The sequence below is a fragment of the Hemiscyllium ocellatum genome, chromosome 6, assembly GCF_020745735.1.
Source record: "Hemiscyllium ocellatum isolate sHemOce1 chromosome 6, sHemOce1.pat.X.cur, whole genome shotgun sequence".
Classification (NCBI taxonomy): domain Eukaryota; kingdom Metazoa; phylum Chordata; class Chondrichthyes; order Orectolobiformes; family Hemiscylliidae; genus Hemiscyllium; species Hemiscyllium ocellatum.
The window spans coordinates 113505283-113523932 of record NC_083406.1 but is presented as its reverse complement, the minus strand read 5'-3'; the positions used below and the strand labels follow the sequence as shown (position 1 = coordinate 113523932).

Here is an 18650-nt window from a genome sequence, read left to right as displayed (position 1 = left end):
CATGGCAACACGACGCCTGGAGGAAGAGCGCCATATCTTCTGCTTAGGAACCCTTCAACCACAAGGGATGAATGCAGATTTCTCCAGCTTCCTCATTTCCCCACCCCCCATCTTATCTCAGTCCCAACCCTTGGACTCAGCACCGCCTTCTTGTCCTCCTCCTTCCTGACCTCTCCGCCCCCACCCCCTCTCCAGGCCTATCACCCTCCCCTTAACCTCCTTCCACCTATTGCATTCCCAACGCCCCTCCCCCAAGTCCCTCCTCCCTACCTTTTATCTTAGCCTGCTTGGCACACCCTCCTCATTCCTGAAGAAGGGCTTATGCCCGAAATGTCGATTCTCCTGCTCCTTGGATTCTGCCTGACCTGCTGCGCTTTTCCTGCAACACATTTTTCTCCTCTGAAAAAAAAATCAAGGACCCAGTATCTTTGAGAAAAGGAACAGTTTTTAGAACAAAGGACCAGCTTTGTGACACATCAATCTGGTGCATTCTCAACTTTAAGCACCAGTGTATTCACTATCGTCCCCATATCATTCTAAATACTTCTCATGATTTAGTCACCAGGGCTTGCGTAGCATCTGCTTTGCAGAAAAGACTCATGCAAAGCATTTGTTTAAGATTTTAACCGTGTCTGTTGCCTCCATGATTTGGTCACTGAGTGGTTCTACTCATCCTTTTAACCACCATTTTGTCGTTTATGTGCCCACCAAAGAGTTTGGAATTTTCCTTTGAAAGCTGCCAGATTTTTCTTTTAATCTGTTTAATTCTTTATCTTCCTTCTGAATTGCATCTACCACTTGACACTGATCATGTACCATATTTTCTTTTCTACCTTAGTCTCTGTCTCCTTTTTCATCCAGTGATTTCTGGATTTTCTTAATTCCACCTTTTCCATTTCCATGCCATGACTCTAGCCAAATCCTGTCCTGTTTGAAGGTAACCCAATGTTCAATTCCAGTTTCTCTCAACCACCCTTTGGTTCTTGTCTGTTTGGGTAAGCTCTTCGCTTGCCCCCATTGAAATTGCCTGTCTGCCAGTTGATTATTTTTTCTCTGGATTGATCATTACTATTTTCGATTGTCATCCTAAACCTTACAATACAATGATCACTGTCTCCTAAATGTTCTCCAATGGACATTTGATGTACATGACCCAACTCTTTCTGAAGAACTGAATTTAGTAGTGCTCCCTTCCTGTTGGTCACATACTGCGATAAGGCATTCTCTTGAACACAGTGTAGGGATGCTTTCCACTATCTGCTCTTAACATTACCAACATCCAATCTGTGTTTCAAGTTTTTCATTGTAACTATTCTATCATTTGCACTTCTCTAATTTCCTTGCAGATTTGTTGATGGTGGAAAGATTGCACCAAACAATGTAATTGTATGGATGTAGGTTTGCTCACTGAGCTGGGAGGTTCATTTCCAGACATTTCGTCACCCTACTAGATGGGGATGGGTCTCAGGTGAAGCAATGTACATGATTTCTGCTTTCTATTTATATGTTTGGGTTTCTTTGGATTTCCTGTGGTGATGTCATTTCCTGTTTTTTTTCTCTCGGGATGATAGATGGGGTCTAACTCTGTGTTTGTTGATAGAGTTCCGGTTGGAATCCCATGCTTCTAGGGTTTCTTGTGCGTGTCTCTGTTTGGCCTGTCTTTAGATGGATGTCTTGTCATAGTCAAAGTGGTGTCCTTCCTTATCTGTATGTAAGGTTACTAGTGAGAGAGGGTCATGTCATTTGGTGGCTAGTTGGTGTTCATGTTTCCTGGTGGCTAACCTACATCCAGAACCTCAGCCTGAGCTATAAATCTTCTCAAAACTCACTAAGATCTGTGGGTGCAAAACGCTAAAAATGGCCCGAAAATGGGAAACTAATGCCATCCGACAGAGTGCCACCGGCAAACAGCTGTATTTCCTGCACGAATCCCTAAGAAAACAGGTACTACCTAAGTGTCTTAAATACAAACCTCCCCTTAGTACCCTGCTAGCTAAAAGAATAGCAGAGCAAAACGGCGGCTTAGTGCTTAGAGAAATGATTAATGATGCCCACAACAGACTCCGTAAATACAACAGAGAAATTTTGCACCAAAAATCTTTACTTATGCAACAGACCGTGAATGCACAGACACAGTACAACAAGCCATACATATTAGACAGCAACAAACACCAAAAATGAAAAAACTAGGCCTCAGAAGAAACGAGACAAACTTACACAAAGTAACAACACTGACAACACAGAAGCATGGATTTAAAAAAAACTTACCTAACCGACTCTTAACAGACACTGAACAAGCCATCTTAGTAAGAGGATTAAATTACAACTGCCAGGATGCGGACAAAGATTTCTTAGCATTAGAAACAACATTAAAAGACAACCAACTCCCAGAAGAAACCCAGCAAGCTATCAGACAGATAGTCGCACTAACGTTAAGCAGAAAAAAGTAAGGAAACACACTCAATACGCAAGAAAGGTAAGCACTGGAAAGACGAAAACAAAGGTAAGAACATTGTTATCCTACCTGCAGACAAAAAAAGCCTGGCAGTCATTCTAAATCAAAGAGACTACATTGAAAAAGCGAATACACTACTTACAGATACCAACACATAAAAACAAGTGGCGATAGACCCAACCCCACAACTAGAGAACCAAATCACAACCTTACTCAAAAAAAACTTCAGAAATCTGGAGAGATAAATACGACCAACTTCCAAAAAACGAAACCAGACAGATCCAACACACCATGCTTCTATGGATGACCCAAAATTCGCAAACCAGGAGTCCCCATCAGACTCATAGTCACTCTACCTGGAACATCAACTTACAGATTAGCCAAGGAGTAACAAGGCCTGAAACACTTGAGGGAAGACTCGCGCCACTCCATCCACTCCACCCAAGATCTCCTGAAGACCATCAAAGACACCAAGATAGAAGAGAATGAAATAATGGTCTTCTTTGATGTAACAGCTTTGTTTACATCAATCAACATCAAACTGGCCAAGGAAACACTGACTACACTATTAGAAGACCCAAAGACACATACTCCAAACACCACTAACTTCATCAGCAAGGGCCGTAACGTCAAGCTACTGGACCAATGTCTTGCCAAACACTTCACCTTCAACAGCAAAAACCTACAGACAAGCCAATGGAACATCCATGGGATCTCTGATATCAGGGCTCTCAGCAGAGGCAGTAATGCAGACACTTGAACAAACAGCTCTGCCAACCATCCAACTCAAGCTTTGGGTCAGCTACGTGGGTGACACCTTTGCCATCACTAAATGAAACCAATTAGAGGAAACCTTCAAGACCATCAATAATACCTTTTATTGGCATAAAATTCACTAAAGAGGAGGAAATCAACAACAAACTGCCATTCCTCAATGTCACAGTAGAGCAAATAGCCAAAGGGCAACTTCAAACCAGAGTCTACAGGAAAACAACACATACGGACAAAATATTGAACTACAGAAGCAATCATCCCAACATCCACAAATGAAGCTGCATTAGAACATTATTTCAATTAGCCAACACACACTGCAGCACAGGAACTATGCAGAGTAGAGGAAAGTCACCTATACTGTGGATTCAAAAAGAATGGGTACCCAATTAACACAGTCCACCGATTTTCTCAGCGACAAACCCCAACGAGCTGGCAAATCATGTCCATAACCCTAGCCACTCTCCCCTACATCAAAGGCATCTCAGAAATAACTGTCAGACCACTCAGACCCCTTGGCATCATCGTAGCCCACAAACCCACCAACGCACTAAAACAGCAGCTAATGAACCTGAAAGATCCTATACAGACAACAAACAAAACTAATGTCATTTACAAAATACTGTGCAAGGACTGTAACAAACACTAAATTGGATAAACAGGCAAGAAAACTAGCCACCAAAATACATTAACATCAACTAGTCACAAAATGACATGACCCTCTCTGACTGGTATCCTTATGTACCAATAAGGAAGGACACCACTTCAACTGGGATAAGACATCCCATCTTAGGACAAGCCAAACAGAGACATGCACGAGAATTCCTTGAAGCATGGGATTCCAACCAGAACTCTTATCAACAAACACATTTACCACCCCCTGAGGGGAAAAAAAACAGGAAATGACATCACCACAGGAAACCCAAAGAAACCCAAACACATAAATAGAAAGCAGGAATCATGTACACTGCTTTGCCTGAGGCCCATCCCCACCTAGTAGAATGACGAAACGTCTGGAAATGAACCTCCCAGCTCAGCGAGCAAACCTCAACCTGAGCTATGAATCTTCTCAAAACTCAGTGTAATTGTGTCCTTGCGATCCTTTGTTCTAGCCAAATTTATTCTGTGCATAAACCCTCTGCAATGTCTCCTTTCTGTATCAATGTTCTCCTTAACCAATACCTCTATGGCTCCTTAATTTCCATTCCTAACTGTTCTGAACATAAAAGCAGAATTTAACCCAGTTCTGTCCTTCCTTGAGCCAGATCTCTCATGTCGCCACAACATTGTAGTCCCACATAGCAATCCTCAGTTGAAGTTAGAGTTTCATGCTGTACTCCATGCATTTATTTACATACACAGCAGCCTTATTTAAACTTCATTGCTTTCTCCCTTACTCCAATTTCATCTAATGATTTTGTATTCTTCATAACAGTGCTATTCATCTCTCCAAGTAATGTCCATCCTGGTATTCCTCTGTAATATTTTCTCTTAGTAATCAGAAGTCTTTTTTTAATGTTGTGAAATATTCAGTTATTAGTCGAATGTTGTAGCAATGTAAGGTTTAGCTGTTCAGTAGAACTCGTTTAACAGATGATATATAATGTAAGGTATGCACTGTACTTATTCTAACACCAGATGGTGGTGTTGCCTTACTTGGATCATAGCTATTAAAATATTTTAGAACCCCCAAAAAAGTATTACTTGACTTTTTATTTTCAGAAAAGCCGTGTCTTGTGTTTTATGCTGAGGATTACTGTTTAATCTCTGAAATATGTTTTGCTTAGTTCTTCTATGGGATGAGAGCATCACTGGCTAGATCAGCATTTGTTGTCCATTTCTAAATGCCCTTGAACTGAGTGGCAAGCTGGCCAATTCTGACTCCACCTTATCTGTCATGGTCTACGTTTGACTTTAGGAAACTGAAAAAAAAATTTTGAATAAAAAATCCAGGATGCCTTATGGCAAGACTCTTGTAACTCTTTTAGAAAAGTAGAATATAGGTAAAGCAAACCAAGTTGCTGCTTCATTGTTTTTGTTACTCATTCAAGCTACATTTACTGAAGTTATTACTTTACTAATTTATGCAGATTTAAATAACTTTAGTTAGCATTGACTGTTGAAATTATCCACTGATTTTCAGAATTCTGATTAGGTGGCATTTTAATCATAGGAACTGGCAATAATTGATATTTATGTACTTATTAATTACTACACATTTCTTGAATATAAAAACAGAATGTACTTCTGAGGCTCAATAATGCTCTGGTGAGACCACATTTGGAGTATTGTGTGCAGTTTTGGGCTACATGCCTCAGGGAGCATGTACTGGCCCTAGACCGTGTTGAGAGGAGTTCACAAGAATAGTTCCAGGAATGAAAAGCTTAATGCATGAGGAATATTTGACGGCTCTGGGTTTATACTCGATTGAGTTTAGAAGGCTGAAGGAAAATCTAATTGAAATATGCAGAATGTTGAATGGCCTGGACCGAGTAGATGTTGGGAAGATGTTTTCATTGGTAAAAGGGACTAGGACCTGAGGGCACAGCCTTAGAGTAAAGGGAAGACCTTTTAGAACGGAGATAAGGAAAAAAAATTCTTCAACCAGAGAGTGGTGAATCAATGGAATTCATTGCCACAGAAGGCTGTGGACATCAGGTCATTAAGTATATTTAAGACTGGGATAGATAGGTTCTTGAATATCAAAGGGATCAAGGGTTATGGGAAGAAAGCAGGAGAATGGGGTTGAGAACCTTATCAGCCATGATTGAATGGTGGAGCAAACGTAATGGGCCAAATGGCCTAATTTCTGCTCCTGTATCTTATGGTCTCAGCATTACATAAATTATCTTCTTCCGTGCAGTTTTTCTCATTCTTACTAGTGCTGTCTGTATCCAAGAAGCAAATTTTAGATATACAATTTGTACATTATTGTACAATATAATTTTTTCAGTAATCTGTAAAATACAGATGTTTCTATGACTTATTTTGAAGACCTCCCTTTGTCCTGTGCTCTTATTATCTCCTTTACGCCAGAAGTAGCATGCCACGTCCTTTCACAAACGCTCACTTTTTGTTTGAGTCCAGTGGAATGGTGACTATTTTATTTTGCACAATGCGGAAAACATTGGCAAAAATGGAGTAACTTGGGGCTGGAGTCGGTGTACAAAAGGGTATTTTGAGGAAGAACAGGTAAAATGATGGTGCAGCAAACCAAATGGAAGAGTTTGAAGATGAGATCCTGGAGCTAATATGTTTGGAAGCAAGGAGATAACATTGTGGACATGGACGAGCAAAGGTCTATGATGAATAATATCCAGGCAGCTGCACTTTCAACAAGTTTAATTTTGTGCAAGATGGAGGCTAATTATGGTCATTAATTAAAGTGGTCACTGAAGGTGTCGAGAAAAGTGTTTCAGTGGTGGAGGAAATTTGATATCAGCAGAAGCAGGTGCTATTGAGTGGATCAACGTGATGTTGACAATGAATGAGTGAATCGATGTTGACTTTTAAAACTTTTGTGTTGATGTGGATGTCATGATTGTCTATTCCTAACTTGTATTGTCACAGGGCAGAAACATTTCTTTGGACTAGGGTGAAACATGCAATCAGTGACACAAGGAAAGAGAATGTGGTAGGAGCCAAAACAGTTAGTTTAGATTTCCTAGCGTTGGGTTACGTTCTCATTTCAGATAGCCAACCTGACCAAATAGAAGAGGTGGTTGAGGTTGAAAAATAATGGAGAGAACGAGTGAGTTTTCACCTTATAACATATATGTTAATTTTTGTCTGTGGATGATGCCACTTCCCTATAAGTGGGTAGAACCCAAAATCTGTTTTATTTTGAAGACTCTGGAGGTTTGGAAAAGGAAGTGGAGCTTTCTATTATTCAAAGGGCCATGTGGCTTTGTTTGCTGGGTCAGCATTGATTGTCCATCCCTAACTGGCGTGGAGAAGGTGGTGGTGCATTGCCTTCTTGAACTGCAGTATTCCACTTGGCACAGGTATGCCTTCATGTTAGAGTAGCAGTTCCAGCATTTTGACTCAGTGGCAGTGAAATAACAGCCATATGCAGTTGGTTCCACTATAAAGTGTGTTTCTTTAACACGATTGAAGAATTTAGACTGGTATTTGGAGAACGCAAGCTTTCCTTAACCTGTATTGGCTGTAATGTGATTCTGGGCCCATTAGTTTAAATGACGCCGCTATTGTGCGAATTTTTTATAAGGCAAGATGGCATGAGAATGGAACTATTGCATTATGTCAGAACCAAGTGTACTTCCAAGTCGGGAGGGTGCATCGCTTGGAAAGGAACTTACAGGTGATGTTCCAAGGTGTCTGTATCTCCTTGTCCTTCTAGATCGTAGTGGTCTTGGGTTTGGAAGGTGCTATGTGAATTGGAATGTGTCAGTCTACCTACTGCTGACATTAAGTCAAAAATGGAAGCATGTCCTATAATGATAAACATGTTATAGCAGTTTTACCTTTTGAAGCAATGGGTATGTTATAAAACCAACCCAAGTTGTGGGTAACTTTCTTTCTCATTGATTTTTTTTTGTTTCATCAGTGAGGGAAGTTTGCTTTGATTTTCTTTTTTGAGAAGATTAATTACAACATTTTCTTTTTTTTTCCTTTTTTTGTTAGAACTTGGACACTCTGTGGAACACCAGAATATCTCGCACCAGAAGTTATACAAAGTAAAGGTCATGGGAGAGCTGTGGACTGGTGGGCATTAGGTGTGCTGATGTTTGAAATGCTTTCAGGGTAAGTATTTTGGAAATTTAAAAGAAAATGATTCCCTCAATTTCTTCATGTTGTTAATATTACTCATTTTGATAACTGTTTCTTGGCAATGTTTAAACTTTGAGTTACTGAAAAAGAAGCCTCGTTTGTTTTTAAATAAACTGTTCCCTCTTAAGCTTAGGAGACAAGAGAAACTCTTACCTTTTGAGAAAACTATTATGCCTTTACTCCAAAAGGCTAACTTCAGTGCACAGTATTTGACAACTCACCTGCTACGTGGAATAGTTATGAATCCATATCTAAAGCCCTCACAGAGCCTCTCTACCTCTCGCTAAATGTTAGACCAGTCCAATATGGTACTGATTCACAATAGCCAGGATGTTGACGGATTTAATCCTTGTCTTTGTTTATTTGTCTATTACCACTAAACTAACAGTCTAGAAGTGCTGTAGTTGGCTTTTGTTCTCAAGGCTGGAAGAGGAAAAATTGAGTAGAGCCATTCACTTGATCACTATCCAGCAACACCTGCTGAAAAAAAACACAGATGAGAATGTTGGTTCAAGGGAGAGTTTGGCTCTGATTAAATCCATTACTCATTAACCCTGGAATGTGGAACTCTTGATGATTTACAGGGTTATGAGAAAGATGAAGGTCCCAATCATTTTGATTGAAAATCAAACTTGTTCTAAACTTTAAGCATCTTTTACATCTTGGAAATAGATGGTTTGAAGTCATTTGGCAAAGTTTGACTATAACGAAAAAAAAAATTGTTCCCAAAACAGAAATCTGGCTCTATACAAATTCATCCTGTAGTATTAGGAGAGGCTAGATAGACTGGAACATTTTTTTCTCTGGAGAGTAGGACGTGGAGAGGTGACCTTATGGATGTTTATAAAATCATGAGGTGCATAGATAAGATGAATTGCAAAGATCTTTTCAGTGAAGGGGGATTTCAAAACTAGGGCGTGTGTTTTTAAGGTGAGAGGAGAAAGATCTAAAAGGGTCCTGAGCAATATTTTTGCACAGCCATGGTATGTGTATGCAATGAACTGCCAAGGGAAGTGGTAGGTGCAAGTACAATTACAGCATTTTAAAAAAGCATCTGGGAAAGTATGTGTATAGGAAACATTTACAGCATTATTGGTCAAACTGAGGCAAATGGGACTAATTTAATTTGGGAAAACTGGTTGGCATGGACGAGTTGGATAGAAGAGTCTGTTTTCTGTGCTGTGCACCTCTAATATACTTGAGATTTCTTTCAATATTTTAGGCTATTAAAGGTATTAATTTAGCAACCCTTGAACTTGTTAATACAGTTTGGTAAACTGTACGAGGACTTTCATAAATGTGTAATTTTAAAAAAATGTTTAAGTAACATAGAATGGATCCCTCCCTAAAATCGGCTCGAGTCCATCTGCTGCTGTTGTCCCAACTTGTACCATTTTAATCACCTTTTTAAACCTGATAAGTATCAACTTTTAGTCTGCCTTTGCCTAGAGTTCAAGACACTTTCTTGTTTTTGAATCCATGCATAATTCACTCTTATCTATCTCTGAATTCCTTTACCTGCATCCTTTGTGCTATCTCAGTTCTGACCAATTACACATCCTCCGGTTTTATAGCTCCAACACTGGTGGCAATACCTTCAGCTGGTGAAGCCCTTAGCTCTGGGATGTCCAGCTTGAATCTGTGTATCATAAGTCTGTGACCAAGTTTTTAGTTATTAGTCCTTGCATCATCTTTTGTGTTTCTCTGTCAGATTCTGTTTTGTATCGCTTACCAAAGTGCTATTTAAAAATATCTTTGGATGTTATTGGTATAGTTTATAATCTTGCAACCCATGGTAAGTATTCCTGAAAAATTTAATTTACTGAGAAACATTGGCCATTTTTCATATACAGTAATTTGATGTTCAATTGCTTGTACTATGTTTTCAAGGGAAATGCTAATATTTTAACACGTGTGGGTTTAATAAGAAAGCACAAAGGTTGCTTAAGGTTCTGCTTTTTTTTTGTGAATTCCCCTCTTTCCCTGTGACGTTGTTCAAAGCTTCATTTGTTTGTTACCGAAGTATAAAATATACATTTTGTTAGGAAACTTTCCAGACTCCAGTCATAAAAATTTCTAATGGTTTGTAAGATTGAAGATGGAGTATTTATGGCCTGTGAGCTCTTTGGCAGCAAATGTACCAATTGGTAGAGACAAGTTATCATTATTTAGTGCTGTGAGATGTTTTATTTCTGTAAAAACCAATCACTTTTTGAATAGTTTGCAAAAAACTTGGTTTGAATTGCTGAACATCCAAATTCATTTAAAATATGCATGAATATAGCTTCCTGTCTCGAGTTTATAATTTATACTTGAACTTTCTGGAGAAATAGACATTTTATATTGAGTTGCCAACATAATTCTGACTTTTGCACTATTTAATCTGCTGAGTCACAGCAAGCATGGAGTCAACGTTTAAGATACAAGCATTGTACGCCAGCATATTATTAGTTAGCCCTTGTTGCCCTGGAAAAAGTAACTCTGGCTTTCTATATAATTTTGAAGTGTAGTTAAAGATTGTCATCATCAGTGGTCCCTTGCAAACAAGGATGAGTCCCTGTGGTGCCTGTACAGACTGATCTGGGAACCATGAGCTATATTATACTTGGGGCAGGTTGGGGTCACGGGAAGGGGTGGTGGGGCATTGGTGTGGCAGTGTACTCCTTTTTTTTCCTGATATAAAGTCTCAAGATGTTCAATGCTCATCTGGATGCTCTTCCTCCACTTTGGACGGTCTTGTGCCAGTGATTCCCAGGCATTGGTGGGAATACCGCACTTCACTATTGAGGCATTGAGAGCAGCATTGAAGTCCTTCTTTGTCCAGCTGAGGTTTGCCTGCCATTTCGGAGCTGGAAGTAAAGCACCTGCTTGGGAAGTTTTGTGTCAGTCATGCGCGTGACATGCCCAGCCATCGTAGCCGATCAAGGGTGATCACTGCCTCGATACTGGAATGTTGGCCTTGAGGACACTGGTTTTGGTGTGTCTTTCCTCCCAGCGGATTTGCAGGATCTTGAACAGGCAGCGTTGATGGTACTGCTGCAGTTCCTTGAGTTGTCTGATGTACACAGTCCATGTCTCAAAGCCATGTAGCAGGGTGGGAACCACCACAGTTCTGTAAACCATAACCTTGGTGTTGGATCTGATGTTGTGCTCGGATACCTGTTTGCTCATGTAGCCCAAGTCTGTGCTAGCACGTGGAGATGGTGATAGGTATCTTCATCAATAGCTACTTTGGCCGACTGGATACAAACTATTGGGAGTGGTCAGTGTTGTTGAAGCCCCCCCCCCCCCCCCCCCCCCCCACAATCTTCCCGGACCTTGATGTTAGAGGATTTGCTCCAAACTCTCAAACCATGTTGATAAAGGATGCTTGTCTTGTGGATGTTCAGAGAACCATGGTTTCCTATGCCTCCGTAAAAATGCTGACAATGGTCTCAGATTGTACTTATACAAGCATTACGTCTGCACTGCAGCTCAATGACACTGGTTGGGGAGACTTTGATTTTGACTTGAAGGTGGTAGAGGTTGAATAATTTCCTATACATTCTGTACGTTTGTTTCACTGCAATGGGGAGTTTGTTGGCAGTGAGGTGAAGAAGCACTTGATCAAGCACAGTATTGGGACGATGGCGCAGACCTGCTTGACACTGGTCCAAACAGGAAATGGGTCAGCGTTGGAGCCATTTGTCATTACCACAATTTCCATATTGTGCAGCAGGCAAAGGACAGGGACAAAGTTCATGCTGCAACCAAAGCGGAAGAGGACATTCCATAATGCTTCCCATTGATAGGTTAAGGATAATCTACTTTGTAGAACATAAATAGATTGTTTGATGATGCTGTCACTTTAAAAAGGTTATTTTGTCCTTTTTTGTCCAAGAGAGTTCTTAAAGGCAGAGATGCCAAATAATCTACTTCAGTAATGGCAGGGGAGTGTCCAGTTCTCCCAGTTCAGGTTTTTCTAGTTTGGTTTAATTGTAGCAGAGAAGTTGCTGCAATCCAGAAAAAAAAGGTTCCAGGTTTCAGCAGATGGTTCCTGACTGGTTTTCTCACTAAAATCCCTCCTGTCTGTAAGGACCGTCTTTTGCTGAGGACTGTGTTTGTGGGATGTTACGGGAATTGGAACAGCTCTTTAGTTAAGTTGCTATGTCGCATCGGTTGGATTTTCAAATAATTAAGTTATTCTAAATTCTGTTTTCTTTTGTGTAGTATTTAAATAAATTCTGTTTTGCTTAAAGCTGAGTGGTTTGGCCAGCTGCATCACACCTGGAATATCAACTTCACATCTGCTTTTAAAATAAGAAAAAGTTAGGGTCCAGGCTACCTTCCTAATGTTTTGACGGGGCATGGCCTGGTCCGTAACAATTGACTAAGGGCATAACGCTTGTTCCCACGAAGGACATGATGGCATCATTTGGACTTTTATAACTTTTACTGATGCCATCTTTCTCACTGTGTATTTCTTAAACTGATTCCTTATACTCGATGTGTCCTGGTTCAACTTGAACTTGCATTCTTTAGATTATTAATAATACTTGCACCACCATAAGATGTTTGTAGTGAATTGAAATGGCATCTACATTATAGAAGATATGTAACACCGATGAGCCTATTTGGACTAAAACACAGCAGTTTGCCAACTATTTTATGACTGAAATGTTAAACCAAGGCTTGTCTGCATTGGCCGAATATAAGATATCCCATGAATATGAGCCAATATACACTCATAATTTCGAGATGCTAGTGTTGGGCTGGGGTGTACAAAGTTAAAACTCTCACAATGCTAGGTTATAGTCCAACAGGTTTAATTGAAAGCACAAGCTTTCGGAGCGCTACACCTTCAGGTGGTTGTGGAGTATAAGATTGTAAGACACAGAATTTATGGTAAAAGTTTAGAGTGTGATGTAACTGGCATTATACCTTGAAAAAGACATGGACTGTTTGTTAAGTCTCTCATCTGTTAGAATAACCATATTGGTTTCAGTTCTTTCATACGTAATACATTATTGAATGTAATACATGTCACCAAAATGATGGAAAAGCAAGAATGAGAAGACACAAAATTAAGGTGAATAGCAAAAAATACAAAGGGAATATAAAGGAAAACTTATTAAGTCCGGAATGGACCGCCTGAAGATGTGGTTGAGCCAGATTGTTACAGATTTAAAAAGGATTGGGATTATTGTCTGAAGAGGAAAACATTGCAGAGCTGTAGAGAAAAGACAGGAGAGTAGAACTAGGTTAATTTCTCCTGCACAGACTTGGCACATGGCGAATGGAACCTTTTTTTTGCTTAGACAGTTCTAGGATATACTGTTTGAACCCAATGTCAATTTGACCTGTCAAAGCATACATCAGATGATTAAAGTGTTTTCACTTCTTGATACACATACTCTACAACTTTTGTAAATTAAGTCTGTATAATTCAAAATTTATTGACAATTTGGATTGAGAAGGCCACAATGCAAAGTACAGTGCCAGATTTACTAAACCTATTTCTGCCTTTTGACTTTGTTGGCACACAAATGGGAAGAAGAGACCTTGCTTCCAAATAGTAAATACATAGTCTGTTAACCTTGGCAATGTTGCCAATAACTAGTATAAGAATAGTGATAAATTTTCATGAAACAGCCGACTGTTTAATACAGGAGTTTTATTGTGCAATAGGGAAGAAAAATGGTGAGGTGTAAAACCAATTGCTGTTTTGCCATCCACTTGGTTGTACTGCTGCTGAAGACTTCATTGTATCAATTAGGAAACAAAAAAAAATTGGAGAAAGTTTCTTTTAATCCACTCTGCATGATTTATTTTACAGCTACCCACCATTTTTCGATGACAACCCTTTTGGCATTTACCAAAAGATTCTTGCTGGAAAATTGGACTTCCCAAGACATCTGGACTTCTACGTGAAGTAAGTTTACTTAAACCCCTCAGTGATTGCAGTATTATAAAATAATTATGTATCCGGCAGGTATTCTTGGCTCATGCAATAATTTATTTTCTAGCACGCTGTTGTTAACTAACTTTAGAGTTTCACCTCCAATATTCTGTCTGGAAGCTTATTTTGTGCATTGAAAACTCTGTGAAGGACAATTTCCTCACCTCAATTCTGCATTATCTGTTTGTGACTTTAAGCATATTTTGTCTTGTTCTGTTATCAGAACTCTGCTTACAGGTCTTAGTTGAAGAGTGAGTGATTTTTTGCTATTATTACTGTGCACATTTATAGTGACAAAATTTGCTATGTCATTTTTCCAGCAAGACCTGCAAGTTAGTACTCATATCTGTGCTCACATTTACTGGTTCCTCTATATCTTTCTGGTACCTGTCTTTGGCCTGCTGAGTTCATAACCTACTAGTACTTCCTTATTGGTAGGACACTCAAGTTTTCAATCCAAGTTGCACAGATGAGGTAAACTCATGCTGGGGCAACTTCATTAATTATTTGAACAGTGTTTCATTATTATTTAGAAAGTGGACCTGAAATTTTAACTCTGATTTCGTTTCACAGATGCTGCCAGACCTGCTGAGTTTTTCCAGCAATTTCCATTTTTGTTAAATTCTTACTTTCCTTGTTAAGGGGAAATTGAAAATTGTGAATTATTGAGGCACAAACTGATGTATCTCTACTAAATAATATTCTGGAAGCCTGCTTTATGTTGATACTTTATAATCAATGCCTTCAGAGATGTTATAATTACATCTGGAGTAGGTATGACTTAAACACACACCTCCTGGCTCAGAGATACACTATCACTGTGCCACAAGAGCACTGGAACCCTATGTTTTTTCCATATATAGATGTATTCTTATACAACTGAACAGTTTTCTCACCACTTAAGTTCCCATGACCTCTTTTTTATTTTTAACTAGTGCGTCTGCGTATACTTTCTAATCAACGTGTTTAGAGACGCGTCTTGAACCTAGACCTCCTGGCTCAGAGGGTGGAATCGTAACACTGCACCCACAAGAGTTCTTTGGGTCTGCTTTGTGATATTTTCTAAACAATCTGTTCAGAGATATTATGACGTGAACTGGGCTTCCTGGCTCAGAGATTGGGATATTATTGCTATACTGGATTAGATTGGTGCTGGAAAAGCACAGCAGTTCAGGCAGCATCCGGGGAGCAGGAAAATCGACGTTTCGGGCAAAAGCCCTTCATCAGGACTTCAGGCAGAGTGCCTGAAGGGTGGAGAGAGAAATGAGAGGAGGGTGGGGGTGGGGAGAAAGTAGCATAGAGTACAGTAGGTGAATGGGGGTGGGGATGAAGGTGATAGGTCAGGGAGGAGGGTGGGGGAAGGTAGCAAAGATTGGGAGAAGATTTGTAGCTCGTTGTTGTGGTTCTGTAGGCCGAGCTGGGAGTTTTTGTTGCAAACGTTTCGTCCCCTTTCTAGGTGACATCCTCAGTGCTTGGGAGCCTCCTGTGAAGCGCTTCTGTCATGTTTCCTTCGGCATTTATAGTGGCTTGTCTCTGCCACTTCTGGTTGTCAGTTGCTCTCCGCTGCAGTGGCCGGTATATTGAGAACAATATACCGGCCACTGCAGCAGAGAGCAACTGACAACCAGAAGTGGCAGGGACAAGCCACTATAAATGCCGAAGGAAACATGACAGAAGCGCTTCACAGGAGGCTCCCAAGCACTGAGGATGTCACCTAGAAAGGGGACGAAACGTTTGCAACAAAAACTCCCAGCTCGGCGAACAGAACCACAACAAGGTAGCAAAGAGTACAATGGGTGAATGGGGGTGGATTGAAGGTGAGAGGTCAGAGAGGAGGGTGGAGTGGATAGGTGGAAAGGAAGATAGGCTGGTAAGACAAGTCATGGGAACAGTGCCGAGCTGGGGTGAGGGTGGGGGGAGAGGAAATGAGGAAACTGGTGAAGTCCACACTGATGCCCTGGGGTTGAAGTGTTCTGAGGCAGAAGATGAGGCATTCTTCCTCCAAGCCTCTGGTGGTGAGGGCGGTGAAGGAGACTCAGTGTCCTCAGCTGAGTGGGAGGGGGAGTTGAAATTTTGGGCCACAGGGCGGTGTGGTAGATTGGTGCGGGTGTCCTAGAGATGCTCCCTAAAGTGCTCTGCTAGGAGGCATCCAGCTTCCCCAATGTAGAGGTGACCACATCGGGAGCAACGGATACAATAAATGATATTGGTGGATGTGCAGGTAAAACTTTGGATGTGGAAGGCTCCTTTGGGGACTTGGATGGAGGTGAGAGGGAGGAGGTTTGGGCAGGTTTTGCAATTCCTGCGGTGGCCGTGGAAGGTGCAAGGACGGGAGGGTGGGTTGTTGGGGGGTGTGGATCTGACCAGGTAGAGGGACGGTCTTTGCGGAAGGCGGAAAGGGATGGGGAGGTAAATATATCCCTGGTGGTGGGGACCGTTTGGAGATGGCGGAAATGTTGTCGGATGATTTGGTTTATGCAAAGGTTGGTAGGATAGAAGGTGAGCACCAGGGGGGTTTTGTCCTTGTTACAGTTGGAGAGGTAGGGTCTGAGGGTGGCAGTGCAGGATGTGGACGAGATGCGTTGGAGGGTATCTTTAACCATGTGGGAAGGGAAATTGCAGTCTATAAAGAAGGAGGCCGTCTGGTGTGTTCTGCGTGTTCCACCACCTCCCCACCCCTTTCTGCCTTCCGCAAAAACCGTTCCCTCCGTGACTACCTGATCAGGTCCACGTTCCCCGCCCAACAAACCACCCTCCCGTCCTGGCACCTTTCCCTGCCACCACATGAATTGCAAAACCTGCGCCCACACCACCTCCCTCACCTCCATCCAAGGCCCCGAAGGAGCCTTCCACATCCATCAAAGTTTTACGTGCACAAGCACCAATATCATTTATTGTATTCGTTGCTCCTGATTGGACACCTCCTAGAAGAGCGCTTTAGGGAACATCTCTGGGACACCCGCACCAATCTACCACACCACCCTGTGGCCCAACATTTCGACTCCCCCTCCCACTCAGCCGAGGACACAGAGGTCCTGGTCCTCCTTCACCTCCGCTCCCTCACCACCTGCGCCTGGAGGAAGAACGTCTCATCTTCCGCCTCGGAACATTTCGACCCCAGGGCATCAATGTGGACTTCACCAGTTTCCTCATTTCCCCTTCCCCCACCTCACTCTAGTTCCAAACTTCCAGCTCAGCACTGTCCCCATGACTTGTCCTACCAGCCTATCTTCCTTTCCACCTATCCACTCCACCCTCCTCCCTGACCTATCACCTTCATCCCCACCCCCATTCACCTATTGTACTCTATGCTACTTTCTCCCCACCCCCACCCTCCTCTCATTTATCTCTCCACCCTCAGGCATTCTGCCTTTATTCCTGATGAAGGCCCTTTACCCGAAACGTCGATTTTCCTGCTCCTTGGATGTTGCCTGAACTGCTGTGCTTTTCCAGCACCACTCTAATCCAGAATCTGGTTTCTAGCACCTGCTGTCATTCTTTTTACCTCTATTCCTGCTGTGCGACAAGACTCCCCTGGGTTTGCTTTGTTTTTTTTCCAATTAGTTTTTTTATTTTCATGTTTATGCAAACTAGATAGTTTGATTTCTGGCTTTGTGCCTGGGACTTCCATCACTATCTTTTGTTTCTCAATAAGGAATGCATGCATAATTCCGTCATGTACACACTTCGCTCGACTGATGTGCTTCTTGGTCTTTAACAATCTAATTCGGACCTTGGGTTGAACAGCCTGAATACCATGAAGTCTTCCAGGACAGATGCAGAGTTTTGTATTTTGCTGATAATCTTGGTGTACAGGAATACACTGCAGTTCTCAGCTGTATGAGACAGTCTTTTGTTAGAGGGGGTGTTGTAGGACAACCTACGGCGATATGACAAGCACTGACCCATCTTTTGGACTTGGCACCTGGCTTCACCAGAAAAGGAAATAATTTCAAGCTGATGTGTTCCATCTGGTTGTACTTATTTTAATCAGCCTGCTCAATGGTATTATTGCACGCCTCTGAAACAGTTGGGGTTTGAACCCAGGTTTCCTGGATCAGAGGTAGGGACACTATCACTGTGTCCCTGCATCTGCTTTAAAAAGAAAAGGATCACATGGTAAGTTCCATCTGGGCAGGTCATTACCTGTAACAAAGGGATCTTGTACTCAACGAGCTCCATATTGAGATTAATTAGTGATACTCCCTGCAAGGCCAATGGGGCATCAAGTCCCTTTCCCTCTGAATTAAAGGGGGTCCACCTCATTCTTGTGATGATGGGACACCCTGTGTCACTTTGCCCGTTGCCCCATTCTTGTTACTTTCTAGGTCTGCTCAAGTGGTATAGTGTAAGTCTCTTCTATGAAGACCATTGAACGGTCACTGTAAGATGCTGGCCCTCAGTGGTATGTCTGTTAAAACAATCACCTCTACAGAGGGTTCCTGCTGGAAGTAGTCAACATGCTTTTTTTTCTGCAATCCTCTCCCCAGTTTACTATATAACAAACTTTGGACTAGTTGCAACCATCTATATATCTAGAGTTTTCAAGGGTATTTCTTATCAAGACAGTCTCTGTGTCTGGAGCTGACTGTCTACAGAAATCTAATTAAATTCTCAATGTATAATACACTAAAGCTACTGCAAATTGAAACTATTACTATTATTATATAAATATATATGTGTATGCGTAATTAT

General features: G+C 41.4%; 1 protein-coding gene and 1 pseudogene across 2 annotated transcripts in view; one reads left to right on the top strand and one right to left on the bottom strand.

The window, feature by feature from the left end:
- The window catches only part of prkx (protein kinase X-linked), a 127751-nt gene that overhangs the window by 78514 nt on the left and 30587 nt on the right, over nucleotides 1-18650 (top strand). For both annotated transcript variants that reach the window (XM_060826289.1, XM_060826288.1), the window contains 2 exons: nucleotides 7871-7990; nucleotides 13833-13928. In XM_060826289.1, the coding sequence (XP_060682272.1) occupies nucleotides 7871-7990; nucleotides 13833-13928 (216 nt within the window). The remainder of the gene's footprint in view (nucleotides 1-7870; nucleotides 7991-13832; nucleotides 13929-18650) is intronic.
- Nucleotides 17463-17864, bottom strand: LOC132816606 (large ribosomal subunit protein eL34-like; annotated as a pseudogene).